The 27,243-nt window shown below is 49.1% G+C and overlaps 13 protein-coding genes across 13 annotated transcripts; 4 read left to right on the top strand and 9 right to left on the bottom strand.

Annotated features, from left to right (window-relative positions):
• Positions 1 to 14: 14 nt before the first annotated feature.
• EV420DRAFT_1627801 (ribosome biogenesis protein BRX1) lies at positions 15 to 1,490 on the bottom strand. The gene is made up of 5 exons (XM_060476045.1): positions 1,125 to 1,490; positions 781 to 1,070; positions 623 to 724; positions 437 to 572; positions 15 to 380 (listed from the first exon to the last, which is right to left on the bottom strand). The coding sequence occupies exons 1-5, from the start codon at positions 1,351 to 1,353 to the stop codon at positions 226 to 228; spliced, it is 912 nt and encodes a 303-aa protein (XP_060335204.1). The 5' UTR covers positions 1,354 to 1,490; the 3' UTR covers positions 15 to 225.
• Positions 1,491 to 1,514: 24 nt separating this feature from the next.
• Positions 1,515 to 3,336, bottom strand: EV420DRAFT_1520606 (YL1 nuclear protein-domain-containing protein). The gene is made up of 6 exons (XM_060472176.1): positions 3,197 to 3,336; positions 3,066 to 3,148; positions 2,904 to 3,013; positions 2,592 to 2,855; positions 1,955 to 2,534; positions 1,515 to 1,902 (listed from the first exon to the last, which is right to left on the bottom strand). The coding sequence occupies exons 1-6, from the start codon at positions 3,283 to 3,285 to the stop codon at positions 1,703 to 1,705; spliced, it is 1,326 nt and encodes a 441-aa protein (XP_060335203.1). The 5' UTR covers positions 3,286 to 3,336; the 3' UTR covers positions 1,515 to 1,702.
• Positions 3,337 to 4,108, top strand: EV420DRAFT_1520602 (uncharacterized protein). The gene is made up of 4 exons (XM_060472175.1): positions 3,337 to 3,553; positions 3,604 to 3,664; positions 3,690 to 3,726; positions 3,776 to 4,108. Exons 1-4 carry the CDS (start codon positions 3,420 to 3,422, stop codon positions 4,084 to 4,086), a joined length of 543 nt encoding a protein of 180 aa, XP_060335202.1. The 5' UTR covers positions 3,337 to 3,419; the 3' UTR covers positions 4,087 to 4,108.
• Positions 4,109 to 5,254, bottom strand: EV420DRAFT_1520601 (uncharacterized protein). Its single transcript, XM_060472174.1, has 3 exons — positions 4,486 to 5,254; positions 4,369 to 4,434; positions 4,109 to 4,319 (listed from the first exon to the last, which is right to left on the bottom strand). The coding sequence occupies exons 1-3, from the start codon at positions 5,116 to 5,118 to the stop codon at positions 4,137 to 4,139; spliced, it is 882 nt and encodes a 293-aa protein (XP_060335201.1). The 5' UTR covers positions 5,119 to 5,254; the 3' UTR covers positions 4,109 to 4,136.
• On the bottom strand, positions 5,242 to 6,133 carry EV420DRAFT_1520598 (signal peptidase subunit). The gene is made up of 5 exons (XM_060472173.1): positions 5,930 to 6,133; positions 5,806 to 5,879; positions 5,682 to 5,758; positions 5,513 to 5,625; positions 5,242 to 5,460 (listed from the first exon to the last, which is right to left on the bottom strand). Exons 1-5 carry the CDS (start codon positions 6,070 to 6,072, stop codon positions 5,334 to 5,336), a joined length of 534 nt encoding a protein of 177 aa, XP_060335200.1. The 5' UTR covers positions 6,073 to 6,133; the 3' UTR covers positions 5,242 to 5,333.
• Positions 6,134 to 6,205: 72 nt separating this feature from the next.
• Positions 6,206 to 7,879, top strand: EV420DRAFT_1638813 (uncharacterized protein; the record flags this gene model as incomplete). The annotated part of the gene is made up of 8 exons (XM_060476884.1): positions 6,206 to 6,224; positions 6,290 to 6,756; positions 6,807 to 6,924; positions 6,977 to 7,050; positions 7,121 to 7,199; positions 7,252 to 7,461; positions 7,523 to 7,546; positions 7,602 to 7,879. 8 exons carry the CDS (start codon positions 6,206 to 6,208, stop codon positions 7,877 to 7,879), a joined length of 1,269 nt encoding a protein of 422 aa, XP_060335199.1.
• Positions 7,880 to 8,474: 595 nt separating this feature from the next.
• Positions 8,475 to 10,968, bottom strand: EV420DRAFT_1638812 (L-asparaginase; the record flags this gene model as incomplete). Its single annotated transcript, XM_060476883.1, has 10 exons — positions 8,475 to 8,639; positions 8,695 to 9,303; positions 9,364 to 9,632; positions 9,691 to 9,708; positions 9,765 to 9,839; positions 9,889 to 9,999; positions 10,052 to 10,151; positions 10,204 to 10,337; positions 10,395 to 10,434; positions 10,492 to 10,968. The coding sequence occupies 10 exons, from the start codon at positions 10,966 to 10,968 to the stop codon at positions 8,475 to 8,477; spliced, it is 1,998 nt and encodes a 665-aa protein (XP_060335198.1).
• A 60-nt stretch (positions 10,969 to 11,028) lies between these two features.
• Positions 11,029 to 13,766, top strand: EV420DRAFT_1520564 (bifunctional tryptophan synthase TRP1). Its single transcript, XM_060472172.1, has 11 exons — positions 11,029 to 11,343; positions 11,392 to 11,485; positions 11,534 to 11,672; positions 11,723 to 11,819; positions 11,869 to 12,452; positions 12,504 to 12,546; positions 12,600 to 12,782; positions 12,842 to 13,157; positions 13,206 to 13,466; positions 13,522 to 13,598; positions 13,651 to 13,766. The coding sequence occupies exons 1-11, from the start codon at positions 11,086 to 11,088 to the stop codon at positions 13,741 to 13,743; spliced, it is 2,145 nt and encodes a 714-aa protein (XP_060335197.1). The 5' UTR covers positions 11,029 to 11,085; the 3' UTR covers positions 13,744 to 13,766.
• On the bottom strand, positions 13,767 to 15,945 carry EV420DRAFT_1627796 (phosphoribosyltransferase-like protein). Its single transcript, XM_060476044.1, has 9 exons — positions 15,854 to 15,945; positions 15,578 to 15,802; positions 15,446 to 15,531; positions 15,070 to 15,394; positions 15,011 to 15,043; positions 14,738 to 14,961; positions 14,486 to 14,684; positions 14,337 to 14,436; positions 13,767 to 14,274 (listed from the first exon to the last, which is right to left on the bottom strand). Coding segments are annotated over exons 1-9 (1,578 nt in total). The 5' UTR covers positions 15,855 to 15,945; the 3' UTR covers positions 13,767 to 13,889.
• Positions 15,939 to 17,630, bottom strand: EV420DRAFT_1520559 (Gti1/Pac2 family-domain-containing protein). The gene is made up of 4 exons (XM_060472171.1): positions 16,828 to 17,630; positions 16,740 to 16,774; positions 16,616 to 16,680; positions 15,939 to 16,561 (listed from the first exon to the last, which is right to left on the bottom strand). Exons 1-4 carry the CDS (start codon positions 17,171 to 17,173, stop codon positions 16,108 to 16,110), a joined length of 900 nt encoding a protein of 299 aa, XP_060335195.1. The 5' UTR covers positions 17,174 to 17,630; the 3' UTR covers positions 15,939 to 16,107.
• Positions 17,631 to 17,713: 83 nt separating this feature from the next.
• EV420DRAFT_1113174 (uncharacterized protein) lies at positions 17,714 to 19,280 on the top strand. Its single transcript, XM_060465881.1, has 7 exons — positions 17,714 to 17,884; positions 17,944 to 17,964; positions 18,021 to 18,127; positions 18,175 to 18,196; positions 18,251 to 18,351; positions 18,409 to 18,550; positions 18,608 to 19,280. The coding sequence occupies exons 1-7, from the start codon at positions 17,824 to 17,826 to the stop codon at positions 19,105 to 19,107; spliced, it is 954 nt and encodes a 317-aa protein (XP_060335194.1). The 5' UTR covers positions 17,714 to 17,823; the 3' UTR covers positions 19,108 to 19,280.
• Positions 19,281 to 20,220: 940 nt separating this feature from the next.
• On the bottom strand, positions 20,221 to 22,825 carry EV420DRAFT_1264581 (WD40 repeat-like protein; the record flags this gene model as incomplete). Its single annotated transcript, XM_060467231.1, has 11 exons — positions 20,221 to 20,390; positions 20,449 to 20,578; positions 20,649 to 20,730; positions 20,850 to 21,118; positions 21,197 to 21,313; positions 21,366 to 21,512; positions 21,572 to 21,858; positions 21,916 to 22,013; positions 22,064 to 22,200; positions 22,252 to 22,398; positions 22,460 to 22,825. 11 exons carry the CDS (start codon positions 22,823 to 22,825, stop codon positions 20,221 to 20,223), a joined length of 1,950 nt encoding a protein of 649 aa, XP_060335193.1.
• Positions 22,826 to 25,627: 2,802 nt separating this feature from the next.
• EV420DRAFT_1113151 (uncharacterized protein) lies at positions 25,628 to 27,243 on the bottom strand. Its single transcript, XM_060465880.1, has 2 exons — positions 27,067 to 27,243; positions 25,628 to 27,018 (listed from the first exon to the last, which is right to left on the bottom strand). Exons 1-2 carry the CDS (start codon positions 27,114 to 27,116, stop codon positions 25,740 to 25,742), a joined length of 1,329 nt encoding a protein of 442 aa, XP_060335192.1. The 5' UTR covers positions 27,117 to 27,243; the 3' UTR covers positions 25,628 to 25,739.

Here is a 27,243-nt window from a genome sequence, read left to right as displayed (position 1 = left end):
CACTTGGAACAGTTCCCCGGAATTTGGAATCAATTAACATCCGCCCTCGATCGGGGTGCACTAGAGCGTAATAATTCGTGTGGAATTTATTGACATGACAGCGCAGTCTCGTCGTGCCAACGACCCGGCAGTTTCAATTATCGTAAGCAATCCCCGCTCCATTTATATTTGCCGTTATGATTAAGACAGACCTAGCCACTTTGTCGTGTGAACTAGACGCGTCCATCAGGTAAAAACTTTCGACACTGCGAGCTCATCCTCGTCTCTCTTCCGGTGTTCCTTGCGCCGTGACGTCTCCTGCTCGGCATCCTTCCGGATATTATATTTCTTGCTCTGCTCTTGTCGGATGCTTGATCTGATAGCAGCAGGCGAGATGAATTCTAGCAGATGGTGTCAGACAATGGGCCCAGGAACAATGGATGGGTCAATAACTAACCGGGATTCGAGTATACCGTGGCCCCTCCAAAGGCACCTTCAAATATTCGTATGGGAGTCAGAACAAACCGGGGGCCGATCTCCACGAGGGTCGTCTGGGGAGGCCCATTTGGCTGTAAAGGATCCTTCTCCATTATCTAGCAGATTATTGTGGGACAAATTAGACAAGAACAACGCAAAAGCGTACCTGGAAATTCCGGAACCATATCTTTGAATCTAGTATGGAAAACGTAAGAATGTGATCAATGAACGGCTTGGCTCTCCGGGCTGTCGAGGGAACGCCGAATATCTATGTTCCAAAAACGTGAATTGGTGAGAAAGTAGCAAATGAACAATCGCCCTTACGTGCGTAAAAACCTCCTTGGTCAACTTTCCCCACTCGGTTTCGTCAAATGCTTTATCAAAGCTAAGCAGCCCCCGGCTTCCTTTCAAACAATTGCCGGTCATCTTGAGTTCGTCCATCGTATGGACGTTCTGCACATGCATTTTTATTGAAGGTCCATTTGGTGTCTTTGTAACCCAAAGATAGAGGTCTTCGTGCCTGCGGGCCTCGAAATAAAGGGTATTGTTGCAGTTGTTGAGATCAGCCAGTTCAGGGAGGAGGTGAAGCTGGGACTTTGAGTCCAGTTTCGAATCTATCAGACGCCCGAAGGTCAAAAACAGCTAACAATGGCACGGAAGTGAAGTACCTTTCTTCACATGAGGAAGTAGGGCCTCAATATCACTCATCAGATGCCTCATTCGATGAGTAATGCCACGAGACGATAGCAGAAGGACTCGTTGCTTGTTTTTCTTGGGTTTGGGCGCTGAAGATTCGATGTCTTGGTCAACATCCATCTCGTCTGCTTTTCTTTTGCCTTTTGATTTGGCGTCCCGTTTTGAGGCATTCGCCTTCTGAGCTTTTAGGATCGAGGCCATGCTGGAGGAACCGTGGTCAGAGGTCAGAGCAGGTTACTGCAATGGTCGAAACCAAAATTTCGGTGATGGATTAGTCATCCGGAAGATCGGGCCGTAGACACTCATGGCCTGCTAGTGCATGTTTCTTTCTTGTTTTTGGTCGAAGAAAGGAAAATATCTCGAGCAAGTTCAAAATAAAAGTGTTTGATATCAGTCAGTATCAGTCCTAGTATTATATATCCCTGAATTCCCTACACTTGGTCGCTTCCAACCACGTCACTGCATTTTAGTAAAGGTGAGCTCTTGTTTCACCGTTCGGGGCAAGGCACCCTCCGAAGAGCTTAAACAGCATGACTAGACATTTTACGCGTTACGACGTATCCATATCATCCTCTGCTGAAGGTTCTTCCTGCCTCACATAACACCGTAACGCCGTACTCCACACAAATTCATGGTTCAACAGCTTCGTGAGCGTTTCATACGCCCAGATGTTAGCAAACGGCACCCCCGTTCTTGGATCAAGATACGGCGCCGGTTGACCAGTCAGTGGGCAAATCTGCTTAGGTCGCGCTGTGAAAGACATCTGTCAGGTAACAAGAGAGAGACGCAGTGGAAATCTCACATGTAGGTCTTCCCTTTCCACTATACACTTTAACTTGATCCCACCTAACATGGTCACCAAAAATGACCTCCATCGACTCAGTCCACGATGGCTTGGGGGCTTTTTCGTATTGCGCAAGTTCATGGACGAGGTAATTTTTGGTTACCCTTTGCGTTCGTTCTTCAAAGACTGGAGCAGGAGGAGGTACGGGAGGCGGAAGATAATGCATGTACGGATTTTGGTAATGCGTTGTCGTAGCTGGAGAGTAGTAGGAGTAAGCCGGTGGTGTAGACGTTCCGGGTGCATTATAAGCACCATATCCATGTCCGTAGCTATATGCTGGCGTGGTTACAGGTGGTGGCGCAGGCGGAGTCACTTCCACTTGGACTTTTATATCCTCGCCCCGGCTTACCCATCGCAATAGAGGGCCTTCAACAGCATCTCTCACAACCCGCGCACGTTTACGTTTCTCCTCCTCGAGTTTGAGATAGTCACGGTGTTCTACGATGTTGCCTTCCTCGTTATCGAGTGCTCTGGCGATGAGTTCACCCTGTGTTATCTCACGAGTAAGCGCCTTGACCTTCTTCGGCGTCTGCGCGGCCTACATGTATGGAAAATAAGAAGGCAAAGAGATCCGACATAAAGATATAGGACTTACGCGTCTCTCTTCCCCCTTTTTGAACCTCTTAACCGTCGCTGACGTGTTCTTTATTGTGTGTGTTCTTTTACTATGTCGCTGCCCCTTGGCGTCACCTTTGATGACTTCCCCAGTTTCTGCATTAATGGCCGTACCCAACGAGACCTGACGTTTTGGTCTCAACTTGGTCTTTGGTGCACTAGATGTTGAAGCCTCAGGATTAAATGTGACTTTCTGGCGGGCATGAGCGGCAGCAGTGGCCTTTTCTACGCGGGTGCGAGCAGCCTGGGAATGATGGTCAGGAAGACGAACAATGTGACAGGTTAGACAAACCTTACGTGCTTGCTTCTCCTCATCTAAGGCTTCCTGTTCCCCAGCGTCACCTTCCTCTTGAGCCTCTTCGTCAGTGCTTTCAAAGTCGGACTCGAAGACATCTTCTTCGTCTGTGAAACAAAATGAGTCACCGAGAACCTGTAAGAGTCAACGAGAATGTACATTTTTCGACAGCGAAATCGACATCGTCATCAGGGTCTTTCGCTGCGTCGTCTATTAACATTTCAGCAAGTGCAGCTTCCATCCTGTCCGGATATTTATCAAGGCATAGAACTCAATGAATAATGAAGTACCTGTTTCCTGCCGTGCTTCGCCTTGAACGTCGAGCTACGAGGGTCTCTTCGACCGGTGGTTCTGCCATCGTTGTGTCGGCTGTCGACATGTTGCAAATGGAAACGCGTTTATGATGAGGGAGGGAAGAAGGAATAGGTCGGCAGCTTCCGAGATCAACACGCGTCAACTCATCTTCCTTTTCTTCCACTTATGCTGCAATGGTCATAAAAGCAGTAGCGAAGGATGGCACCCCCGAAAATCCCACAGAAAATAGATTTGGTGTTGGATTGGCTGAGAGCGCCTCCAAGGCTCCAGCTGCGTGGCGTGCAGAAGCTGAAGATATCTCTGGCATACCGTAATGACCACTTTGGCGCGAGGTTCGTTTGCATTTTCTTGAAAGTTTCAAGTGTATCTTCACTTCTTTTAGGCATTTCGTGAAGGAACAACTACCTCGTATCCGTTTTGCCAATCCAAATCTCGATATCCAGGTAGAGAAGGCTTTAAAAACAAAAGTCGGAAGCATGGAGGCCGGAGATCGAGCTCGTATTTGGTGTGTTTACTCCTTACCTTCTTGCATTCAAGCCCTGAGCTTGGAATAGAGGATGGCAAGCAGAAGACACTCGACCTGCACGAAAAATGGTCCACTACAATAGTGAAAGAACTCATGGATACAGCGGGCACTGAAGGTTGGACCAGATGGAAAACGAACGCACTGGCCAGTGGGTTACCAATTGTTCCTGGGGAGGAGAACGAGGCAAAGGCCAGAGTATCAATGGATGTTACGCGGTTACCTTCTCTGAAGGAATTCCGAGCGGCGAAACAGAGGGTAGAGGCAGCTAATCCCAAAGCTAACCCTCCACGGACGACAACGAAGCCTTCAGCGGCGATTGAGGCGTCACCGGACTCATGATATCTTACAATACTACAATTATAATGCCACAAAAATCTGGGATTAAACAACTATGCAGCGAACCATGATGCCAACCATACTATGAATCCCAGTCCAACAATCAGTCCCGCAAGGTCATCAAGCAGCATAGAGAACAGCGAAATGTACTTCCATCCATAGACAATGGTGGATGAAAGCTGTGGTGGCAGGAGTGGAACAGCCATATTCAGTAGGAAAGGCAGAGGTGCCGCGTCCTGTAAGAAGAGTCAGCTAGGCATTTTGCCCGGTACTGAAATGACCCACTGTGCCAACGAATATGCGAGTAGAGTGCAAAACAATTTGAATCGTCGTCAATGCCCAGAAAAACGGCTGTAGAATGATGCTTGAGAAGGCTCAAAGGAAAATAACGGAAAAACTGACCACTAGCTGAATACGACCTTTCTCCGACCCAAGTTCAGCCCATCTCTGCCACAGCGCATTCCTTGGATCGTTCGTCAATCCTCCTAACGCCTCCTGTACTTGGGGCTCCTTGTACAGTACAAAGAATGCCAGGAAACCCCACATGATGACGAGATGGAGCAGTGGTAGTAATTTTTGCAAAAGGGATTTTGGCTGCACGACTGGCTCTGGAACCTTGCCCATGGCTGGCATACCACCAGCTAAACCACCTTTTCCGTTACCCCCTCCAGAAGCCGCAAGGAGATTGGATAAAAAGGGATTGTCCTCTAGGTTAGGCATGGGCGACGTCTCGGCTCCTGCAGGTAATCGCCCCATGAGCGCCTGCATGAGCTGCTGCTGCTGTTGCTCGGACCATACCGATGGATCTGGCGCGCCAGTGGGAACTGTGTCTCCTCGAGAAGGAGGTGTCGGTATGGATGTCCCTTCTTCTGCAAAGTTCGAAAGGCTGGAAAGTTTTGGGACAGGCGGATCGTCGTGCATATAAGCCGGTGCATCTTCGCCTCGACCGGATGTGGTGAGTTTTGCGAGTCGGTCACTGCCACGACTGAGGATGGCTTGTCGACGGGCTTGTGCTCGTGCAGATGCAGAAGACATGGTGGTGGTGCTTTTCTTGCCGCTTTCTAGCAACGTGGTGCGTGTTCACAAAGGGCGGGATATCGGACCGAAAATACCGGTATTCTGTTCGTTAGTGTGAACCTTCACGTAGGAGTTTGTCAAGGACATATGACGGCTGGCTTTATGCAGCCGTAATTTACATCGTATAAATGTATATTTGGTAGCTATGAATTACAACCAGCTCATACAATCACCTATGATATATGATCTTCGACATGAAACTCGACCGGTTCCAAGGTAGTAGCGGCTTCGCCGTAAGTTAACAGACCCACGTAAGGCATCACGTTGTATTTGAGGGTATAATTTGATGTTGGAATGTCCCTGAAACGACAGGTCAGATTCTCACCTTTCGAAACACAATGAATACTCTCACTTGAATTTTCGCGAGACGTCTCGGAACGCATATTTGTTTTTGCCTGATACTTTGATGATGGCATCTTCTTTCCTCCGTACAATACGGTCCCATATCACGACTTCATTATGCACCTTGTTGGGAAAGATGATCAGAGTAACGCAAGTAGTATGACAACACCTTCACTGACCCCTTCGGTATTGACGTACTCTGCTTCTAAGTATAGAAAGAGTTGCTTCGTATTCCAGTTGAAAAGTGGTGTCAAGTCTGTGGTACATGTAAGCATCGGCGACCCAACATATAGCAGCGCATACCAGCTTTGAGATCAAAGTTTACGAACGCCATTTCTTGCTTTCTACGGGGGTATCGAGGGACTTTGGCATTATATCTATAGAGACATTAAGGTTTTTAGCATTGCAAAGTTCCAGAGGGACTTACACTTTCACAGCGGCGACTGTCAGCTCTCCCTTTGGATCGGCGGCGAAAAGAAATGATGAGAGGGCGATAGCACCGAGAAGACACATCATGCATGTAGACAAGAAGGCGGACACATTGTTGACGCGGGAAATTATGCTATGCATGATGAAAGGTAGAAGCAGACCGTGTTCACGAAGCGACACGTTGTGGACCAAGATGAGAACGTCACACGATGTCACAACGTTACGCGTTGGTGACAAACGTGACATAACCACTCACGCGTCGTCCGACAAAAGCATGTCCGATGATTCACTAGGTACGATGACCATCGATGCCCTCCCTGCCTGCACTCTGCTAATCAGAATTCCCGTTTTTCTTCAGACCTGGGTGGACTGGGACCTACGACTCCGGCGCCAAACCCAAGGATGGCTCGTACGGCACAGGGTCGAAGCGCGGTAGCAGGTCCTTCGAAACCAGCGTCCAAAGCAGGGAGGCAGAAGAAGAATGTGACACCAAGCTCGTCCGGTGATGAGAGGCATCCCGTTCTGGTTCCTGATGATGACAACGACAACGACAACGACGGCGAAGAGTCGGTGACAGAGGTGCCTCTCCGCAAGCCCCAGACAGCGCGAAGGGGCCGAAAACCCAATGTAAACGGTGTGCCGCGTGTGAAAGGAAAGGGAAAAGCCAAGGCGCCATCACCCAAAATGACGCGAAGGGATTCTCCTCCCGAAGTGCTTGACGATTCGGAGGACGATGGTGCCGTGCAGGTAGCTGCTATGATAAATAGCGCGATCGATAACAACTCGGGTGGGGAGATGAAACGTCTTCGACGTGAACTAGCAGAGGTATGTTCCAGACCTTTTGTTCCCTACTCAAATTACAAGTTCTTCAACAGACAAGAGAACGCGTGAACAAGTATTCTAAACAACTGGAAGAACTTTTTGAGATCAGACATACTGAGCCCGAGCGTCTACTAATTGAGTACCGAAAACAGTCTGACTCTAAGATGGAAGGTCGGTTGTCCTCACGTTCGAGTTACTATAAACTCTAACATTATCATCTCAGCCCAGGACGCGATAATCAAGGAGTTGACATCTAACCTGGCGAAGAAAGAACCGTTGATAAGGGAAGGAAAGACAGTCTGTGCTACACCTTATGACGCGTGAAGCTGTGGAAGAAGAGAAGGAAACACTGGAGCGCGATGTTCAGAGATACAAAGGGAGGGTGGAGGTGTGCGATAGGGAACTGAAGGAGAAAGATAAGAAGATACTCGAACAGGAGCAAATCAGTCTGTCTATTGCATACGTTTCTTCTGAATGCGATATCTTACCTTCGTCTAGTCAAGGACCTCCGGGTAGAACTCCAGGCAGAAATCGACCGAGCAAATGCCCTTGCGAAGGATCCACGCCGTCCACCTGGATCAGCACAACGAAACAGAGGTCAGACTGTCCTGGGTGGGCAAGAACCAAAGCACGGGGCAATCATACAGTTCTACGAGGACGTAACGAACCTTCTCATCACCAATGTCAGAAATGAGAAGTGTAGCAAGCGTGATAAAGAAGAGGACTGGGTCTTGACATGTATATACCTACGTTGACGAAGACTCGCCAGGAGATCTCGATTCCAGCGGCAAAAGTATGTCTTCTACTGTTTCCAGTCGAACTGAGTGTATGAACACCCTTATTCCCAGGCCTCAATTTCAATCTTCGCTTATGCCACGAACTTGTCGAAGGAAATGAATACGCCGATGCAATACTGTATTCTCCGCTCGAGCTGGACAAGGAACCCGAAGATTTTGTCAAGCAACTAGACTTTTTGGCGGGTCCGTTCACTTTTCCGCGGAGACAGCTACCGGTCTTTATACGCACCATCAATAATACCATAGGGAAGACGGCGCAAGAGGGTGAGGAGGAAGAAGGCGGAGGTGAGGCAGCAGAAGACGACGACGACGTCCAAATGGTTGAGTAGTAGTTTTGGCGTGATGTTTTTTCCCATCTATTTCATGTAAGTATCTTCTATTATGGGCATCTTGGTGCGTCTGTTGGTGCTATTTGACTGGTCACGCTATTCATGTTGCTTAGGCCACACTCGCTATTGTTTCACGCGTGATGCAGATGCTGACGATCATGTAACTTTAAATTGTTATCCCCAGAACCGCTCTCTGAAAGGCTTGCAAGGCTCATTCTGGCGTTGATACTCTCATGAACCGAACCAACTGGTCCGGCCGTTGTCTGAGTTGAATTCACAAATTAGGCTTCAAATCCACATGTAACGCCCATCAGCACAAGGTTTTGAATTTCCCGATCCCACGTCAGCTATCTATTCACCATCGAGACTATTGGCATTCCCATGGCTTTACACTATACGAAATTGGGCCAGAGAACGTTATCTAGTTTCTCCTATCCTGGTATATGGCTGGTATACGGCTCCGGTAGGTCCAAGGAGAAGTCGGAGTATCTAGTTCCGGGAACGTTAATGAAGACCGTTTGAAATGTTGACAGGTTGCGTACTAGTGCTTCGATGTGCAGATCTTGTACATGTTGACTTTGAGTTTGTGCCCTGTCTATACGTTGACTCCGACGGCGTCCCATATCTCTTGACCTTTTCGGTCGTGAGCTCGAACGGCATTCCTTGCTGCTGTCCTCGCGAAGCTTTCATCCAAGCCACCCAAGCTGGCTCCGGCCTGAACCAGAACTCCAACGACATCTCGGTGACCTTGTCTGGCAGCCTGCGATTATTAATTCATAAGCACACCAATAAAATGGCTGTTGAATATTGCGTACGTAGTATAACGGTGTATGTCCTAGAGTATCCCGCAGATGAACGAGAGCACCCGCGTGCAATAGCACGTTGACAGATTCGATGTGTCCATTCAAAGCTGCTATATGCAATGGCGATCGACCAGAACCAGGCTCTAGTGAATTCACCAGCCCACCAGCTATGTTACCGTACTGAGGTGCATCTACCAATGGAGAATCCGGGTCCGAGTATCCTGATGGAGGAGATGATGAGTCCAGACAAAACCGGATACTTGAAGTATCGTTTCTCGCGGCCGCGAGATGGATAAGGAATGGGAACAGAACTGCCTCTGTCGAAGCAGCCTCAGCTGCAGTCCAAGACCAAGAGGCAGCCGCATCCTGCGACGCCTCGTCTAGTGGTGCAGACAAGGTTATCTTTGGTACAGGCGAAGCAGGTTGTTCTGATAGCCGAACAAACTGAGACAGAAGTCCTTGGATTTTCTCAAAGTTCTGGTCAATGGTGGGTTGACTTGGAACAGCAGCCGGCAGTGGTCGGGTGAGCTCACCGCGGAGCGGCGTACCCATAAGCTTTCTGACTTCGTCAGTGCTCAGCTCAGGCTTCGACAGCAGATAGCTTAGCTTGGCCAAGGCACACTGCAAGATTTCATAATTAGAACTGTAAAGGGTATTCTGGTAAGAGTGGACCAATCTTACTTCGGGCGTCATATCATGCCCGGGAACAACGCCGGCTTGAAGAAGTGTCCTTCCAGTCTCATAAGCATCTGAAACCGTACCCTTTGCACACTGCGAGATCGCAACGACGACGGCTCCCCTTTCACAGGCTTCTTTCAGGGCAAGCATCAGATCTTTTCGTTGCGGGGCGTTCCCGGCCCCGAACGTCTCCAGAATTACTCCTCTAATGGGCGGCATAAAAAAGGCGCTCACGGTTGCAGCTGTAATTCCCGGGAACAGACGAAGCGTGGCTGTAGCGGACTTGTGTGAACGCTGTATAATGTGACTCGGAAGAATTTAGGATCATACCGACATGAGGGCTCATCTCTGCAAACGAAACGATCAGAATATCATCACTGCATTGACAAAGGAGAGAAGCTCACGTTTATGGGCTCGGAAGCGCCGTAGACTGGTTTGTCTGATGACATCGTTCCAGTTCACTACGATGTCGATGCCAACTTGGCTATAATCAGTACCGAACTTCTGATGTTAGCTTCTAATTCTTACCGTTCACAAGCGGAGCAAAGTTGGGGCTACCGAAGGCGCTGAGATCGTATGAGGATATTTTCGAGACTCGGTTTCCCCGGAACAGGGTATGATTGAAATACAGAGAACATTCTATGCTGTACAATTAGTGGGATATTCACATGAAGAGATTGAGAGTGGGTACCGGGAATAATATAATGTCCAGCGATGGTTAGTGCACCCATTAAGTTGTCAGTAGCGTCATTTCGAAGTTGTGATAGTGGTATTTGTGCGCCTGTGACGATCTGACATACCATGGTCAGCGGTTCTACATTGGGGCAGTCGAGATTTACATACGACCGTCTTTCCCAAATCTTCCAGAAGGAAACTCAATGCGCTTGAAGTATACGACATTGTGTCCGTGCCATGGAGCACAACAAAGGCGTCAAATGAGTAATTGAGTTCTATTTCAGATGCTATACGTATCCAGTCTGACTTGCGGAAATTATCGATGAGAATGGCCAATTACAAAAGTGAACACTCGTCACCGTCAATCTCGATATTACTGCTGTCCAGTAAAGGGTTCCACTGGACGAAAGATGATCAATCGGAAGTTTGTCCGCAGTCCGTGAACTCTCGACGAACCTCTAGAACAGCATATCTGATGGACTTGCTGCCGCCGCCTCCGGGAACTGCACTCCGTGGTGTGACGAGACTGGGCAGGTGAGCTTCGTATACGTTCTCGGTGACCTGTATGCTGTGCGCAAGCGCCGATGATTGATTTGGAGTCAACGCAGATGTCCTTCCGATAGGACGGGATGATCGCACGAGCAATGTGGGCTGATGAGGCGTTGAAGACATGCTAGGTGTTGCACTGCCCCCAAGAGGACTATTCCTGCCACTTCCAGAGCTCCAATCTCGGAAGCCTTGTACGGACCCAGAATTCGAGAACAGAGAATTTTGGAGCGGGTCATGGAACCGCGCCTGGCTACGAAGTGTTTCGGTCAAAAAATGAGGCTCCGGGACGTATCCCCTGGATCCAACGAGCATCCCAATGGTGCCACCGGTATATATAACAAGGACTCTGGATTCATCGGATAGAATGGGAGTAGCCGCGTCCATCAGGGAGAAAAAGATGGTGATGGTGAAGAAATGCGATAAGATAAAACGATCGATCTACTTATAGATAATTAATTTTATTTGATCCTTCCAAATCTGACTCGACCTGCTCTCATCGTCATGGACGCTCTCAAAAATGTTTTCGAGGCCAAGAAGGCTCAGGTTGGCCCTATTTCTCGCATCCTTTACATGTTCATTCATGATCCTGGCAGGGATCGCCCGCATTGGTCACTTTCGTCACGGCGGGGTATCCTACGAAAGATGCGACAGCTTCCCATTATGTTCGCTATGCAGAACGGAGGCGCAGATATCATCGAGCTGGGGATGCCTTTCTCGGATCCAATTGCTGATGGTCCTGTCATCCAAGAGAGCAATACAGTACGACCTGGCTCACTCGGACGAGTCCATAATGCTCATCTCCCGTAGGTTGCGTTGAAGAATAACATGGACTACGCGACGGTCTTGGGTCAACTTCGCGAGGCGAGGAGCAAGGGACTTACCGCCCCCGTTATCCTCATGGGTACGAAAGATACAATCAACGACCGTATAGGCGCTGACAGTAGGCTAGGCTATTACAACCCGTTACTGGCGTATGGCGAGGACAAGGCTATACAAGATGCAAGCGAGGCTGGAGCTAATGGCTTCATTATGGTTGACCTTCCACCTGAAGAAGCTATCACGTTCAGAGAAAAGTGCACAAAAGCAAAGTACGTACATGAATCATACTCAAGGTACTTCTTGATGACGCGAGATATAGCTTGTCATATGTTCCTCTCATTGCTCCGTCGACCACGCCATCTCGAATAAAATTCCTCGCGTCAATTGCCGACAGTTTTATTTATGTCGTGTCTAAAGTCAGTTCATTTACTTTTTCATTCCGATATCGCGCTCATTATCCTTTAGATGGGTACAACTGGATCGTCCGACAAGGTAGCGATAAACGCTGAGCTCCCAGATATTATCGCTCGTGTCCGGGAACATGCGACCGTTGCCATCGCTGTCGGCTTTGGTGTATCCAATCGCAGTCACTTTGATTATGTTGCCGATGCCGGTGCAGACGGAGTTGTCGTTGGCAGTCGGATCGTCAATGTTATTAAAAGCGCCCCTGCAGATAAAATTTCCCACAGTGTTGAAGCCTTCTGCAGTGAAATTACTCTGAAGGGTCAGCCTCCTAAGGCCAGATCTCCTCTTCCAGCTCGGTCGCCTACACCTGTGACAAAAGGCAGGAAGGATATCTCGAAGGACTCTTCGGCATCGGATTTACCCGCGCGATTTGGTCAATTTGGTGGTCAATATGTCCCAGAGTCCTTGGTCGATTGTTTGGCAGAACTCGAGGAGGCTCACAAATCTGCCATGAATGACCCGGAGTTCTTGAAGGAATTCCAAAGCTATTACGAATATATCAACAGACCTTCAAGTCTCTATCTAGCAGAAAATTTGACCAAACACGCTGGTGGGGCTAACATCTGGCTCAAGCGCGAAGATTTGTAGGCGAAGTGTATTCCGCCCGTATTCCTAAGCTGACGTTTTCAATGCAGAAATCACACGGGATCTCACAAAATCAACAACGCAATTGGTCAAGTAAGTCGCTTCCTCTGCAACCATAGGTCAATTTACTGATCTCGGGGAAACAGATTCTCCTGGCTCGCCGCATTGGCAAGACACGTATCATCGCCGAAACTGGTGCGGGTCAGCATGGTGTCGCAACAGCAACGGTCTGCGCCAAATTTGGCTTGGAATGTATTATCTATATGGGAGCTGAGGATGTCCGGCGCCAAGCGCTCAATGTTTTCCGTATTGAGATGCTCGGAGGCAAGGTGCGCCCGTTCCTAATATACAGTCATCATTCATTGCAATTAAACCTCATAATTCAAAGGTCATCCCTGTCCACTCAGGGTCATGTACCCTCAAAGACGCTGTAAACGAGGCCATGCGGGACTGGGTATCAAATCTGTCCACGACGCACTATCTTGTAGGATCTGCTATCGGACCCCACCCCTTCCCCACGATCGTCCGTGATTTCCAAAAGATTATCGGAGAGGAAATCAAAGTTCAACTGAAGGAGAAGCGAGGTAAACTCCCCGATGTCGTCGTGGCCTGTGTGGGTGGTGGAAGTAATTCCATCGGAACTTTCTACGATTTCATTGGCGATAAAAGTGTTAGAATGGTTGGTGTTGAGGCTGGTGGCGAGGGTAGGTTACTTTTATTGCTTCATTTATCTTATTTGAATATCTTTTAAGGTACCGACGGCAACCGACACAGCGCTACGCTTTCCAAGGGTCAGCCTGGTGTCCTCCACGGCGTGCGGACGTATATTCTACAGTCCCCGGATGGCCAGATTATCGAAACGCATTCTATCAGCGCAGGACTTGATTATCCCGGGGTAGGGCCGGAACATGCTTGGTTAAAAGACTCTGGTAGGGCAGAGTACGTCGTCGCCACAGATGAAGAGGCATTGAGAGGGTTCAGAATGCTTACACAATTGGAGGGCATAATTCCGGGTAAATATTCTTTAAATCATGCAACTAACGAGACTGATCTTCGCTGGTTTTTCAGCCCTGGAGTCATCACATGCCATCTGGGAAGGCGTCCATATCGCGAAAACAATGCCCAAAGATTCTGATATTGTCATTGTAAGGTTTAACCATCATAAATAACTTCTTCTCTAATTTCATCCATCTGCAGTGTCTTTCTGGTAGAGGTGATAAAGATGTTGAACAGATCTCTGAGCTTCTTCCCAAGTGGGCGGATATCCTCGACTGGCACGTCAGCAAATAGAAATGTAGATGCAATGTTATAGTATCTGTACTTTATTTTCAAGGATGGTCTGGTTCTCTAAGACTACATACACTCTGGCAAAACACAACAACAATAGCACACTGATAAGATTAGTTCTAAGAAATGCACCACAGATCTGCCTCCCATCAATTACTTTGCCATGTATTGTGCAAACCCACCGTATCATCCGCCCCGTTCATCGGCCCACTGGACATCACCGTGACGTCTTCATGTCTTGAGCCATTGATCCCGTTGAGCTTGGCTTTCCCTCGCACATTATCTGCACGCTGGCCTTCCAAAGCGGCAAGATACGGCTCATCAACACCGCCCGTAACGTATTCACCCGTGAAAACAGAACAGTCAAACGCTGAGATGTGGGGGTTAAACTGCCGCACGGATGATATCAGGTCGGGTAGTGTTTGGAAGATTACAAGATCAGCGCCAATGGCCGAGGCTATTGAATCAGTGTTACGTCCGTATGCGACGAGTTCAGCTCGGGATGGCATATCAATGCCGTAGACATTGGGGTATCTATGACGCGTACGCATGTAATCCTTGAGCTGACTGCGCCGAAGGCCGTAGGATGAACATACCTGATGGGAGGGGCACAGCTGGCCATTACGACCTTCTTTGCTCCGACATCTTTGGCCATTTGAATGATCTCCTTTGACGTGGTACCACGAACAATGGAGTCTAGGCTTTAAACTGAGAAATAGTACGAGGATTAGAACACAAGACTCACCATCGACTAGCAAAATATTTTTTCCCGAAAATTCGAGTGCCATGGCATTGAGCTTCCTTCGAACGTTCTTCTTGCGCATCTGTTGCCCGGGCATAATAAAGGTTCGGCCGACATAACGATTTTTGATGAAGCCCTCGCGGTAAGGTAGTTGCAATTTTTGTGCAAGGTTCAAGGCTGCGACCCGGGATGTATCGGGTACCTGAGCAGAACGCGTTAATATAAGATTTGCGCTTGCATGGAAGCTATTCTTACCGGAATAACGACATCAACGGAAAGGTCCTGCTCGGCTAATACGCGTTTGACTTCATCAGCAAGCGCGTCGCCCATAGCCATACGACTTCGGTAAACGCTGATTCCATCCAATACGGAATCGGGACGCGCAAAGTAGACGTATTCGAAGATATCCGGTGCGAAATCCGCGGGTGGAGCTACCTGGCGCCGAGATACAGTTTCGCGCGTGATAATTACGGCCTCACCTTGAGCCAGAAATGAGAGAAAGCCAAAGAGAGGAGGGAACATACATACCAGGTTTTACGTCTTGCCACTCACTGAAATCCACTGGCGTCCGGCAACAACGCTCTCACTGGCAAATAAGTAATCCTTTCCTTGCGAAGTGGCAGATTTTCTGACTGCCATGCCGACGGGCCTAATTCCGTTCGGGTCTCGGAAGGCAATGATTCCAAACCCAGCGAGCATAGCGACGCATGCGTAGGCCCCCTTGCATTGTTTCATCAGCCCTCCAATTGCAGTGAATATATCCTCTTCATTAATACGGAACTTGCCCGTTTGTTGCAAGTTATTAGCGAAGATGTTGAGAAGGAGCTCGGAGTCTGAGGAGGTGTTAATATGGCGGTGCGCAGTGGCGTCCAAGAACTGCAGAAGAGACGACGTGTTGATAAGATTCCCATTCTACAAGATAATCAGGAGAAAGTAACAGAAACTGTGCGAAAAAAAGCATACATGTGCAAAGACGATCCCATATGGTGAATTCACATAGAATGGCTGGGCCTCCGCATTATTAAAGCTGCCGGCAGTGGGATATCGCACTATCAAATAAATTAGACCAACCGCAGGCAGATGGAGACTACTCACCATGTCCCACACCCATGCCTCCAACCAAGCGTTGTATAGCCTTCTCGTCGAAGATATCCCGGACCATACCATTCGCCTTGCACTGATAAAAGCGGCCTTTCGGTCCACACGTAACTATTCCACATGCATCTTGTCCTCGGTGCTGCAGCAGCGAGAGGCCCTCGCAGACTTCCGGCGCAGCGTCTGTACTGGGGTCATGAAGAAGAAGACCAAGAATACCACACACTGGAAAACAAGGATGAGTGAAACCAAGAAGCTAAAAAGGGACGGACGAACTTGTGAGCGGATTGGATGGATCGACGATGAACGTGCTTTGCAATGTCCATTTTTTTTGAGACGGGTACGCTCGAAACGTAAATTGAAAAACGTGAACAGGGTTACATCAGCAAGCATAAAAAGTTTAATCCGTGACGGTCCGCCTTTTCCACCGGCCGACACCGCCGAGAGCTGAATCTCACACAAGACGCTTGGAAGGGACGATTTATTCAAATACAAGGGGAGTTAAAGAGGGAAAATGACATTGACGGATGCTATGATATATGTCTAGAATTAAGTATCTGTATGACTCTTTGGTCTTCTGACATACGATGATGACCGCGCTGAGAAGAGCTAGATATGACTCCCATGTTGTACCCCCCTACTGCAGAATGAAGTGGTGGCAGTGCCGAGTGCCCAAAAGTCTCCGCGGTACCATCATCTCCTTTCCTGGCCTTCCCACTTTGGTAAATTCCTGGTGGAACGATGATGTTTCGCAGGACCGCGTCCATGTCGACAGTTGGTATTGTCGGAAGATCAGCATATGTGAAATAGGCAGTGAGATGCCATTTGCGGGGTGTACTTGTCGGTGAAAGTTGCACCCAAGCAGAATATGCCTGCTTAATTAAACCGGGATGATTTCCGCCACTGCGATCCTGATGGAGAAGTGCTGACGATGAGGGGATCGTGCGGGACACGCCATCGACAAATCTGAAAGCGGGTAGTGACCTATTCCAAAATGTTAGTAAGTCATTCGTGACCTCGCCCCAGAATCATCAATACCGTGTAGAGGTGGATGCCTCACCTCCATGTGCGGAGGGAAGTTTCTCGTCATAAAATAAGTATGGCTGCAAGGGTTGTCGATCAGCAACATGCTTGACGATACATTGGCGAGGTCCAGACGCACTTCACGCATACGGGACTGCCCCCAAAGGCGTCCGTCTATCGGAAGGGGAGGTCAGAAGGTCTTCCGGGGAACATCGATGTTGACTTACCAGTCCAGCGTTTGAGACCTGATTCGTCGTCGCGCTCTTCCCAAACGAACACGGCACCAGAACGTACTGACATAGACCTCTCAGCCTCGTTAAGACGTCTAGTAACTGGCTTAAGAAAGCCTTGCCTGACGGCTTCAAAGATGATATGGGCGTCGCGCGTGTCGCGGAGGTGAAGACGGGGATGGGTAGCCTGCTGCATGGAAGGCAAGTGGGGAATAGACAAAGGCACGAGAAAAGCCCTTTTAAATCGCGATGTAGAGACAGGCAGGCGATCAAGACGCAACCAGAGCAGCGAGGATAGGGGAAAACACAGCGCGCGTGTCATATATATACGTGATATCCCCATTGTGGGTAATAAATAAATGAGCTGTAGAATGCCACATTTGAAGGGTCAAGTACCGGGTTCACAAATGACATTGACGCGCGAAAGTGTGGGTAAAGCCGACGACGAGAGTGTGAGAGAAGTTAGTCATGCTCGCAACGTTTAAAAAGACGAGATGGGTAAAAATAAAGTCTACCAATGATCTGGAACTGGGATAGCACCCTCCTGACCAATGGAATGGTGATGAACTCAGAACCGAGATCGTCCAGGGAGAAAATCATGTAGCCTTATAGACATCGGCGAGCCTAATCCTGGGAATCCCGGAAGTACGGGCTTCCTAAAGATAATAAGATATATATGCGGAGCAAGAGATTAAATATTCGTCGCGGAGTAGCCATCCGAAGGATAAGAAACCGACAGATCCGGGAGGTAGCCAATGGTTGTTCCACGAGGAAGGAGCCTCCATACCATACAATGTCACAGTGGGAAGCAAAGGAGCACGGGCTGCCTTGTGAACTACCAAATTTAGCACCGGCATACGGCGGCATTTCGCGTAACGTGGCTCAACACTGTCTGCCACTAACCATCACCGATACTCTTATTGTCTTTAAACAGCTCCTTGGAAGGATCCTTAGGGAGCTGTTGTTCGTGAATCATATACTACGAAATCTGGAATGGCTGCAGACTTTACTACAGCGACAAAGATTCCAGCACTGGTTTCATACTGCCAACGAGGTGGGATTATTCGTATAATTCTAGCTGGATTCGTTGTGACTTTTGTTCCATTCTATCAGTTGCCGGGAAACACGCTGAGTGTCAGCAAATATCCTTAACTATTCCCGATTGCTTCTTGACATTCATTTCCTATCAGTCATCCCCACACTCGGCCAAGAACTTAGTCTTCGTTATGATCTAGTCAAACCCATCCTTCAGCAGTGCGAGCCACACGACCTTCTGCGGCTTGAACGAGGCTCAACGGTGAGTCGCATGCCTCGCTGTGACGGACCTTTTTCATTTCTCTTCAGAGGCTCCAGCACAATACCCAAGGCAAGTGATTCTCATCGCTTCTTTGCCTGCCGACTAACTTGGTATATGATCCAGAATTATGGAAGATCCTCTCTATCAAAAAGTATAGTATTCAGCTCCAGGGCTATCTCTCAGGGGAGGCACCAGAACCAGAGTCCTGGAGAGATCATTACTTTGTACGTTCTCCGATGATACCCATATGCCATCCCGTGGTTTCTGATTCTTTGATTAAGGTTCTCCAGAAAGCCGAAGCGAAGCATCTAGAAGAAGTGGCATCACGCCTGCGCTCTCAACGACTCGAGCACGAACAACAGAAGAAGGAACGTGAGGTCAAGATCACGGACCGAATTCCCCCACAGAAGCGTCTTCGACCATGTAAGTCGATCATGACGTTTATATCATGTACCCACTCTTATGCCACTTCGCCCTTAGGGTCAGGACCCAGTCAACCCAAGACTTTGATGCAAAAGACTTACTCCGAGGCCTCCAAACTGCACAAAAATGTGTACAATGCCAGGTTCACGGTCAAGGGCAAACCTATCTCGAAACCCCCTAGCGTGCCTCTACTACCGACGCCTTCCCCCAACTATGCAAGTCGAGTGACAGTCACCACTGTGAAGCACCGACAGCCTACCTCCTCTTCACCGCCAAGCAGTATGGGTCCGAACTCTCGGTCTTCTACGACTACATCATCAACATCTTCCAGTGAACCCACGACATATTTACCACCTCTTTCTCCTTGCAAACTCTCACCTGATGATTGTCGGCCGTCTCCGTTATTTACAGAAAAGACACCTGAGGCTGTTCAAAGAACTGCACTGCTCAATCAGACATCGCCATCACCTGCGCCACGGCCAAAGAAGAACCCCATGACCTCCATGTTCATGCCCAAGGATCGAGCTTACTCGCAACGTCCAAGAATCTCCAGATAGCTATAGTTATCTTTAATTTGGCGTTATCTTTTCGCGTGTGCATTCCCTAGTACTCCTTTCCCTCTTTCAGCATAATGGCTCCTCATCATTGACCACGATCTCTCTATCTTACAACATGTACACTATACACATAGAAGTCTCCAGACTACGCTGAGGTCGTAGCGGTATGTATATCCCTCCGGAACATACGTGTACCACTACGCATTTCATTTTCCCAATCTGATTCCGCGTCAACACTCGCTCCCGATATCACAAACTACTGCTTAATTTCTCCCGTCCTACCGCGTTCCTGTCAGACGTCTACTGTCTGTCTTTGATCCTTATTAAATATACCAGTCTCGGTTAATGAAGCGACGGTTGGTCATCTGGTATGGAACGGTGCTAGTGTTAACGAACTTGGAAAGACTGCCCCTGGCCGCAGAAAACGAATGTTGCCTGGAAAATATATTGCTCGTTCCAAGTGGACCGATACCGACGTTGGAATGCTCCCCAATTCTCACCCTGGTACGCCAAGGTCTGCTTTTAGATGCTTAGCGGTCTTTGCAACGGGGTACTTGACCGGTAGTTCGTACCTATTCATCGGTATCTATGTACATGTCAACAATATATAAATGCTGCTGGTTTATTGTATTGGACTTCCAGATCTGAGAAGCGGTGTAGCTATGTATGAATATGTATGCAAGAGGAGTAAAACTTACTGTGACAATTGTGATATAAAATTGGAAATGAACCTTTGCTTTATAGAAAGTATTGAGACTGAGAGTTATAAAACAGATGTGTGCAGGAAAACAGAGATGGTTCAGATGCAATGTGGGGATGGAGGGAAAAAAAAACCAAGTAAGAGCAGATACAGAGAACAATAAAGGAGCGTTGGTATTAGTGATAGACGTGTAAAGCAGGAAAGTTTGGGGGAATTGCCACCAAAAAGGAGGAATGAATGTATGATTGGAGTTCTAGAGAGATACCTCAGATGCACAAACTAGGCCAATGAATCACAGCCGCGTCATACTCGAGCCCGAGCCGGATTCCATGCCGTCTCCATCCCAGCGCTGTCGGGTCTTCCCCTTCCCCTTCCCAGCATATGAGCCCAGAACCGGACTCATTGGCGGGGAGTCAACACCCTAGCGCCTCCCATATCCGAATCGTATGATCATCCGAACAAGATGCAAACATACGCTCGTTCCGAGGATTCCATGCTACGGAGTTCACACTACCCTCACCATGCCCAGGAAGGACCTCTAGTAATGCCCCCGTATCACGATGCCACACGTACACATTGCCATCTAAATAGGTAGGTGAGAGTCAAACACTATAACGGGGAGTAGGAAAACCACCGCGGACCTTCACTCCCACTGACAACAAAGTTTCCATCCATCCCGCCGAAACAACTCCGGATAACATGTCGGCCTTGTCGTTGACCAGTAAATTTGCGTGCCACGCGCCCAAGGTTTAGATCCCAGAGACGGATTTCCTATAATAGACGGGCAGGAGATCTGATCAGAACCCGGGTCTTTGGTATGAATCGTACAAGAAAAACTCACATCTGGCGCATGATTGATCAATGCATACTGCGAGTTTTGGGAAACCTTGACACTTGTGACTTCGCCTTCAAGTCGCACGGATCTAAAAAGGAATGGATCGAGTCAAAATTTGTTCTCACAGGAAGGGCAAGGGAGGAATTTGAGATAAAAACGCCACAACGCGTTCGCAAATCAGGAGGAGAGGAAGGAGAGCCGACGTACGATTCTACCTGCTTCGTTGCATAGTCGTATGTTATAAGCCAGTTATCCGAATTTTGCCCCGGTCCATGAGCATTCCCACCGTTGCCGGTCGGGTTTGTCGTCGCAAACTCCCCGGAACGACGACTACTTCCCCTAGAGCTTCCGGAAGGCGTATTAGAAATGTAATCCATTCCGACAGTCACTATTCGCGTGAAGTCAGGCGTGATGGCCAAACTTGTTATCCGGATGGCAGTTGTGCCCCAGGAGTCCCGCTCTTTTCCATCCGCGTCCTGTACATTGAAGAGTTAGTCGACGTGAAGAATGCGGCCTCGAAATGAAGGACACAATGTGGATTGGATTGGACCTACCCAATGTATGATTCTCCGATCCAGAGCAGCGGAAAGGAACCCCGAGCCATCCGGCAGCCACGCTAAGGATGTTACGGTTTCTGAATGCTTTTCGAGCGATTTCAAGCACACCCCAGTCTATCTCAAAAGTCAGTGTCATGCCTGCGAGCTTAGAAGGGAAGAAGTCCACCTTGGCATTCCATAACTTTATGATATTCTCAGCACTGGTCAGGAGGATAGTATCGTCTATGGACCACGCCAGACAGCCTACAGGGTACGGGTGATCGCGCAAGACCTGGTGCGTATCCCATTGTCGTATTGACGGTTCGGTTTCAGGCTACAGAGTAGTCATTAGGACCCGCGAAATTATCAAATGACATGGAGAACGTTGCTTACGCCGATCTTCCAAATGATGGCCGATCTGTCTTTGCTGGCACTCGCAAGATACGCGCCATCGTGACTCCATTCAATATGCCATACTTCGTCAGTATGCACGTCGAGAATGGTCGTGGTGACCCTCGGAAAGCCTGACTTATCACACTGGTGATCACTGTATAGTGAAAAGTCCGCGGCGTTTGTGGGGAGATTATGGTACACGCATCGCTGACGTTGATATAACCGTGATTGTTGGAGGAGGGTGGCAAACCGACGTTGGGGAATCATGACGGAAGAGGGGATATATCCTGGATGAAGGACCGTTAAGATTTCGGCGGCCGGACGCGTTGTGGATAAACACTTACGTTGTAGATTGTCTAATAGATGCGTACGGGAGGCGCCCTCGGCACCATCCCAACCGGCTCGTTGTCGAAGATCGTCAGGTTCCGAGCACATTATCAGACTACAGGATTCAGTTAGATGTGGCACACGTCAAAGTTGCAAGAGAGTCACCTTGATAAAGTATGAAGTTGATCAGGTTCGACATGCAAAGGTGCGAGTTCATTGCGTAGAACATGCAAAGCATCTGTCGTCTTCTCCGCCTCGAGGAGTTCCAGATACTTTTGCTGATTGATCAGAAACTTTGCGTCCTAGGGCGATATGAAGACAAAACACGTCGAGAAGAACAGATAGCTGCGCACCATAAGCCCATCTGCGTCTGTGACGCCTAACCGTGTCAAAGCCACTTCTGCCTTGTCCCACACCCCGTTCTGGATATACTGCCTGAAATGCGTCACATCTGAAGCCTCCATTGAGAACCCCGACTCTGCTTCGAGCGTGTCTGCCGACTGACTGCATACCAGCAGGACGATATCAGTGTGCCAGAACAGCAGAAAGAGCAAGAGGGACGTACGTGTATCCTACATCCCGTAGACTCTGTATCACCAGCCTCACGTACTCCTCCCGATCGAGAGTCATATCGTTATACAACAGGGTGCCTGGTAAATTCACCCTGGCCACCGCCTTTCCGTGCTTTGGGGACACCCCGTTCGATACTGTGCTTGAAAGGCCATTACTGGTGCCGTTCGACTGCACCTGACCGTTATGACTCGCACTGCCGTTGGTGGTGACAGTACCCGTGATGGTATGGCCATTGGTGGCTGACTGCGTTGGTCCATCAAGCCCTAGCGAAGAAGGACCAGCCTGCATGGTGGAGATAGTGAAGTCAGGAGAGATGGAGAGTTGAGAATCGATATCAGAATCAGGTAGCCTCATGTTAGCTGGGGTAGGAGAAGAGATGTCGCCTGTTCTTTGTCTCTTGCGGGCTCTGTGATTGTCGTCGTCTGAAAGAGAGAAGAACATGTGAGATATTCAAGAACAAGGGCTAGCATTTTATGAAAAAGAAAATACCGGTTGTTGTAGAAAGTTCAGGTAATTGAGAGCCGGTGCTGCCCTGCTCTCGCTCAGATCTAGAACGAGTGGCTGGAATTAGACTGGGTGAGACAGCAGCGACAACAGTCGAGTTGAGCGGTGTAGAAGAGAAGGAAATTGAGGAACCCGACGCAGCTACAGCGACAGGACGGGATCCAAGAGATAGAGACGATGATGAGGAATGGGGAAGCGAGTCCCGCGGAGGGAGTCTGTTGGTAATTGAATCAATGGTGGCCGACGATGAGTACGGACAGTTCTCGGTTTCTGCAGCGCTGGCGGCGCCGTCGACGATGGTGGCGGTGGATACTTGCTTGTCTCCACTGTCCTTGTAGTGGTTCTAAGCCAATTCTGTTTGATATTCCATTGCCGCGTTTCGACTTCTCGCGTGCGTCTTCACACGAGGTATTCTCGTTTTTTTGTCTCTGTCAACGGCGATAAATCTTTCTGATATATTGGCAGTACTCTTTTATTGTATCTACGCTCGACGACGACCAGTGATAGCCCTAATACATGATAATACAATAAATACAACGCTGCTCCTTATCGGGCATTCGGCATTCCTGAGCCAGTGACACGCTCAAGGAAACAACCAGCAGCCTACACTTGATCCTTATTCCAGGCAGGTATTGCACGAACAGTGGCACCACAGATTGTCGACCTTGTGGAGACGTACTATGACTGGGGTGGTAGCCTTGGCTAAAAACGAGTCCGCCCACTTGCTATTTCAACGAAGAAACCCAGATAGCGGAACAACATATTAAGAGAAACCGGTAACAGCACTGAAAATGCTTAGCCTAGAGGTTCGGTCGCGACAATGATGACTGGTCAAGAAGAAAGAGGTGAACAGCCCAATCAGGAAGCCATCAAGTCAGCTCGGACGAAATCGGTGCACTGCATATTTGAACCAATCCGATCGTTCCGACAGTCATGTTCGTTATCTGGCCTGCAGGCGTGCAGCGGTCCCTTCAAGGATGTCCTCTGTACCTTCTTGCTGCGGAAAGCTTTCTTGGAAAACCTTGCACGACGTGCTATGCGCGACCATCGATATATCCTCACTGCGACGATTGACTGTTATTAGATGGAATAGATTCGGACACTATCTCTCTCACCTGATAATAGCGAAAAATGACAACAGACCCACGGGAATCGGATGTCTTAAATAATCTCGTCTCGTCCAGTCCCACTCGCAAGTCTAGGGTCGACGTCAACCCGGCTAAAGGACGTGACAAAAGTTCTATCTCTGTCACAGTCTCTCCGTAGATTCCAGGTCTCAACCACCATACTAGTACCCATATGCCATAGCGGTCCCACTAGTCTACCGAGCGCCGTATTGCACGGAAAATACCATCCGGAAATAAAAACCCTCGTTTAATAGTATTATTTACCCGCACTACTAAATTCGCATTCACCGCGACTGCGCCGGGAATATTCCTTTAAGCGCACCCTCCGTCGACGCAACCGTGTCTTCACCGTCGAGTACGCGCGCGCGGAAACACCTTTTTGGCGACGTCATCCAAGACAGGAACAGGAAAAAAATGATTCAAACAAGTACATGTAACCGCGTCAGGCATAATAATTGGGCCTGATCCACAATCCTTCCCGCGACACAGCCGTTTCCAGCCTGTTCCAGTTCCGGTAACCATGAGGCCCTCGGTGAAATTACCTGTAAGAAATGTTACTTGGACACGAAATGTGCTCTCCCATGCACGCCTCGTTCAAACGTGCAAGGATACCCACCGTTGAACGACGTTCGCTCAGCCACACTTGCGGACCGATCGACCGATGATAGAATCATTACGCACGCGTGCACGTGTGCAAGTCACGCGCCACCCCCGCAGAGGACGTCGGTCGGTGGTACCCCTGAACGTCAAGCCAGCTTAGAAGATTCGCTGTTATCGTCCAACTCTAACGCCTCTGAATCTCCTAAATCTCTCGTCAACAACATACTACTACTTCCGCCATACTCGCGCCATGAATCACACAGGTGACAACAAATTCTCAGGGGCGATCGCTCGGCGCGGACTATTGCAAAAATATTGCGATGACCCGACCTTGTCGTCGTCCTTGCGCTCGATAATGTAATATTTCCGTGGTCCGGCTGCTAAACAGTATATCCGGTAGGCTCAATGTCCGTCGCAACAAGGTGAATGCAGATGATGACAGCGATGCATGTTTTCAACGTATGTATGTAGATAGCAGCAGTACTTAAGATGACAACAGCAGAATTTGATTGTGTGATTGTAACTCCGTTCAGTTTGCATGAGAATAAAAGAAGTGATGAATGCGTGCGTTAGATTGTAAAGAGTGGTGTGTATGAAACGTGCGAAGGACAGAAAAAATGTAGTAATAATAGCATTGGTGGACCGCAAACGACAAGGTATATTTGCAGAGATGGGGTAACAATGGCGAAACCGGGAAGTGCTCGAATGGCCCGAAAATGAAGACTTGGTGAGAGTATGCCAGGGAAAATATATGATATGAGGGCGATGACGAATGATGGTTAAATGCTGATGAGGGTGATGCAAAATCTTCATTCTACACAGGCAAACGCAGATGAGGCTGCGTCCCGGTTGTCTTTTCGTGGATGATGCGTTGATAAAATGTTCGGTAGTCGCTGATACAAATCGTGTGGCGTCTTGTCTTTGATGCGGTGCTTTTGAGATGGAGATTAACTAGAAGGAGTAGGGACGATAATACAGCGATGGGCGCAAAGCGAAGCAAGGTACGAGTGAGGGCATGCTATCAAGGTCAGGCCTCATTACGACCGGAACCTTCCCCCCACCCTGTGGCCTCGCTCCCGGTCGATAAGTCCACTTCGCCCATAACCAAGACCCGGGGCGTCTTCGGACCCACCGACTCCATCTAACTCCTCGATCCTGGCCCGTCCCCGTGTATGGGGCCTGGCAGTGTTGTCCCTGTAGTGGTCACGACTTTCGAACACAAACATCGGTGCCGTCATTTTCGGCGGCGGAGAGCTGTTCCTCCTTACAGCAGTCCGACCACGCCGCGGGTCTGGCACTGAAGAGCAGTCGAAAACAGATTCCTTGTTACCACGGCTATCCAGTCGTGGTCGAGGAAGAAAACGCGTCTCCCTCGGCGGTGAACGTGCAAGGGAGGGGTCATGTCGCGAATCGCTAGTTGAGCGAGAGCTGCAACTGGAAGAATCATCTGACCGGGAACTACTCTGGGGTGTACCCAGGTCCCTACGACGGCCGCGAGGAGAGACGAAAGGGGGAAGTCCTAAGGACACTTTTGGTGTAGGAGGTGAAGGCCTGACCACGGTCTGGCCTGAAGAATTCGATATGGTGGGCGAGGCCCGTTTTGATGCTTGGCAAATAGGAAAAGTATTTTCTGTGCCGTTCATTTGGAGTAATGATGAGAAGTATGCTGGGAGACTGGTGCGATTGCGAGACCGTTTGGTCTTAGTTATAGTAGAATGGTCCTGCTCATGAGCGAACTGGTTAGGCTGTCGTTCTGGCGCCGACTGAGGAATCATCTGTTCAATGTAATCCTCTAGTCGGGACGAGAAGCCGGAGTCAGTCAGGGTATCCTCGTCGTGCGTCGTGTGGGGTTGAGAAGTGGCGCTTCGAAGACCCCCCACGTGGCTGGAGAATGAACCAGACGAGGACGTGCGGCTGTGAAGACGCGGAACAGTAGAGCGGGTGTTGGTACCAGAAGGACGTCGTGCATAGGAAAGTGGTCTGGGCACGAGGCCATGTGATGTAGAGGACTTGGACGTGGGTTCGTAGATAGACTCTCCAGCGCTGTCGGGCTCACTTCCTGTTCCAAGTATAGGGTCTTCGTCGTCATCGTCAGTGACCACTGACCACGCAGTCGATGAGGCTGAAGATGAAGATACTGAATAGCGATCTTGTTGGAAGTTTCTAAGCGCTGTGCCTAGCATGGACGGAATGAGGGCCGGAACGTCGCCTCCAACGGCATATCCCAATGAAGGCGACGAGTAAGCACTGCTAGCAGACGAGATAGATGGCGACGCCGAGTCCAGTGTTTGGCATTCATCACTGCAGTAGGCTCTCCTGAAAGAAAATGAGCGACACGGTGAGAACGGACGGCGACAAGCATACCCATCATCCTGGAGATGACTTCCGCATGTTAGGCAGCGTTCTTCAAACATAGTCAAGTAAAAGGGATGGTCGCAAATGCGAGCGACGACGAGGAGAAAGGCGACAGGGTGGGAAATTCAGAAGGGAGGCGACGGTTATATACCGAAGAAAAGACAAAAAGTCGAGTCAAGCAGCGCG

This window comes from Desarmillaria tabescens, assembly GCF_030435595.1.
Source record: "Desarmillaria tabescens strain CCBAS 213 chromosome Unknown EV420scaffold_7, whole genome shotgun sequence".
NCBI classification, from domain to species: Eukaryota; Fungi; Basidiomycota; class Agaricomycetes; order Agaricales; family Physalacriaceae; genus Desarmillaria; species Desarmillaria tabescens.
Note: the sequence above shows the minus strand (reverse complement) of the source record. Positions and strands in the feature narration are given on the sequence as shown.

Excerpts from the sequence above, each read along its gene's own strand:
- EV420DRAFT_1627801 (XM_060476045.1), bottom strand. The coding sequence starts at position 1,353 with ATGGCCTCGATCCTAAAAGCTCAGAAGGCGAATGCCTCAAAACGGGAC. Across the intron at positions 1,071-1,124 it reads ACTTCCTCATGTGAAGAAAG|ATTCGAAACTGGACTCAAAG; the intron begins GTACTTCACTTC and ends GGCGTCTGATAG. Across the intron at positions 725-780 it reads CCAAGGAGGTTTTTACGCAC|ATATTCGGCGTTCCCTCGAC; the intron begins GTAAGGGCGATT and ends TTTGGAACATAG.
- EV420DRAFT_1520606 (XM_060472176.1), bottom strand. The coding sequence starts at position 3,285 with ATGTCGACAGCCGACACAACGATGGCAGAACCACCGGTCGAAGAGACC. Across the intron at positions 3,149-3,196 it reads CGAAGCACGGCAGGAAACAG|GATGGAAGCTGCACTTGCTG; the intron begins GTACTTCATTAT and ends ATATCCGGACAG. Across the intron at positions 3,014-3,065 it reads CGATTTCGCTGTCGAAAAAT|ACGAAGAAGATGTCTTCGAG; the intron begins GTACATTCTCGT and ends TTTGTTTCACAG.
- EV420DRAFT_1520602 (XM_060472175.1), top strand. The coding sequence starts at position 3,420 with ATGGCACCCCCGAAAATCCCACAGAAAATAGATTTGGTGTTGGATTGG. Across the intron at positions 3,554-3,603 it reads AATGACCACTTTGGCGCGAG|GCATTTCGTGAAGGAACAAC; the intron begins GTTCGTTTGCAT and ends CACTTCTTTTAG. Across the intron at positions 3,727-3,775 it reads GGAGATCGAGCTCGTATTTG|AGGATGGCAAGCAGAAGACA; the intron begins GTGTGTTTACTC and ends AGCTTGGAATAG.
- EV420DRAFT_1520601 (XM_060472174.1), bottom strand. The coding sequence starts at position 5,118 with ATGTCTTCTGCATCTGCACGAGCACAAGCCCGTCGACAAGCCATCCTC. Across the intron at positions 4,435-4,485 it reads AAGGTCGTATTCAGCTAGTG|CCGTTTTTCTGGGCATTGAC; the intron begins GTCAGTTTTTCC and ends ATCATTCTACAG. Across the intron at positions 4,320-4,368 it reads CTCGCATATTCGTTGGCACA|GACGCGGCACCTCTGCCTTT; the intron begins GTGGGTCATTTC and ends CTCTTCTTACAG.
- EV420DRAFT_1520598 (XM_060472173.1), bottom strand. The coding sequence starts at position 6,072 with ATGCATAGCATAATTTCCCGCGTCAACAATGTGTCCGCCTTCTTGTCT. Across the intron at positions 5,759-5,805 it reads AAACTTTGATCTCAAAGCTG|ACTTGACACCACTTTTCAAC; the intron begins GTATGCGCTGCT and ends CATGTACCACAG. Across the intron at positions 5,461-5,512 it reads GACGTCTCGCGAAAATTCAA|GGACATTCCAACATCAAATT; the intron begins GTGAGAGTATTC and ends CTGTCGTTTCAG.
- EV420DRAFT_1520564 (XM_060472172.1), top strand. The coding sequence starts at position 11,086 with ATGGACGCTCTCAAAAATGTTTTCGAGGCCAAGAAGGCTCAGGTTGGC. Across the intron at positions 11,344-11,391 it reads TCATCCAAGAGAGCAATACA|GTTGCGTTGAAGAATAACAT; the intron begins GTACGACCTGGC and ends CATCTCCCGTAG. Across the intron at positions 12,547-12,599 it reads TCAACAACGCAATTGGTCAA|ATTCTCCTGGCTCGCCGCAT; the intron begins GTAAGTCGCTTC and ends TCGGGGAAACAG.
- EV420DRAFT_1627796 (XM_060476044.1), bottom strand. Across the intron at positions 15,395-15,445 it reads ATGGGATCGTCTTTGCACAT|AATGGGAATCTTATCAACAC; the intron begins GTATGCTTTTTT and ends ATTATCTTGTAG. Across the intron at positions 14,962-15,010 it reads GTGGCAAGACGTAAAACCTG|GTGAGGCCGTAATTATCACG; the intron begins GTATGTATGTTC and ends TTCTGGCTCAAG.
- EV420DRAFT_1520559 (XM_060472171.1), bottom strand. The coding sequence starts at position 17,173 with ATGGGGATATCACGTATATATATGACACGCGCGCTGTGTTTTCCCCTA. Across the intron at positions 16,775-16,827 it reads AGGTCTCAAACGCTGGACTG|ACGGACGCCTTTGGGGGCAG; the intron begins GTAAGTCAACAT and ends CCCTTCCGATAG. Across the intron at positions 16,681-16,739 it reads GGCAGTCCCGTATGCGTGAA|CCATACTTATTTTATGACGA; the intron begins GTGCGTCTGGAC and ends CAACCCTTGCAG.
- EV420DRAFT_1113174 (XM_060465881.1), top strand. The coding sequence starts at position 17,824 with ATGGCTGCAGACTTTACTACAGCGACAAAGATTCCAGCACTGGTTTCA. Across the intron at positions 17,965-18,020 it reads TGCCGGGAAACACGCTGAGT|TCATCCCCACACTCGGCCAA; the intron begins GTCAGCAAATAT and ends ATTTCCTATCAG. Across the intron at positions 18,551-18,607 it reads ACAGAAGCGTCTTCGACCAT|GGTCAGGACCCAGTCAACCC; the intron begins GTAAGTCGATCA and ends CTTCGCCCTTAG.
- EV420DRAFT_1113151 (XM_060465880.1), bottom strand. The coding sequence starts at position 27,116 with ATGTTTGAAGAACGCTGCCTAACATGCGGAAGTCATCTCCAGGATGAT. Across the intron at positions 27,019-27,066 it reads AGTCATCTCCAGGATGATGG|GAGAGCCTACTGCAGTGATG; the intron begins GTATGCTTGTCG and ends ATTTTCTTTCAG.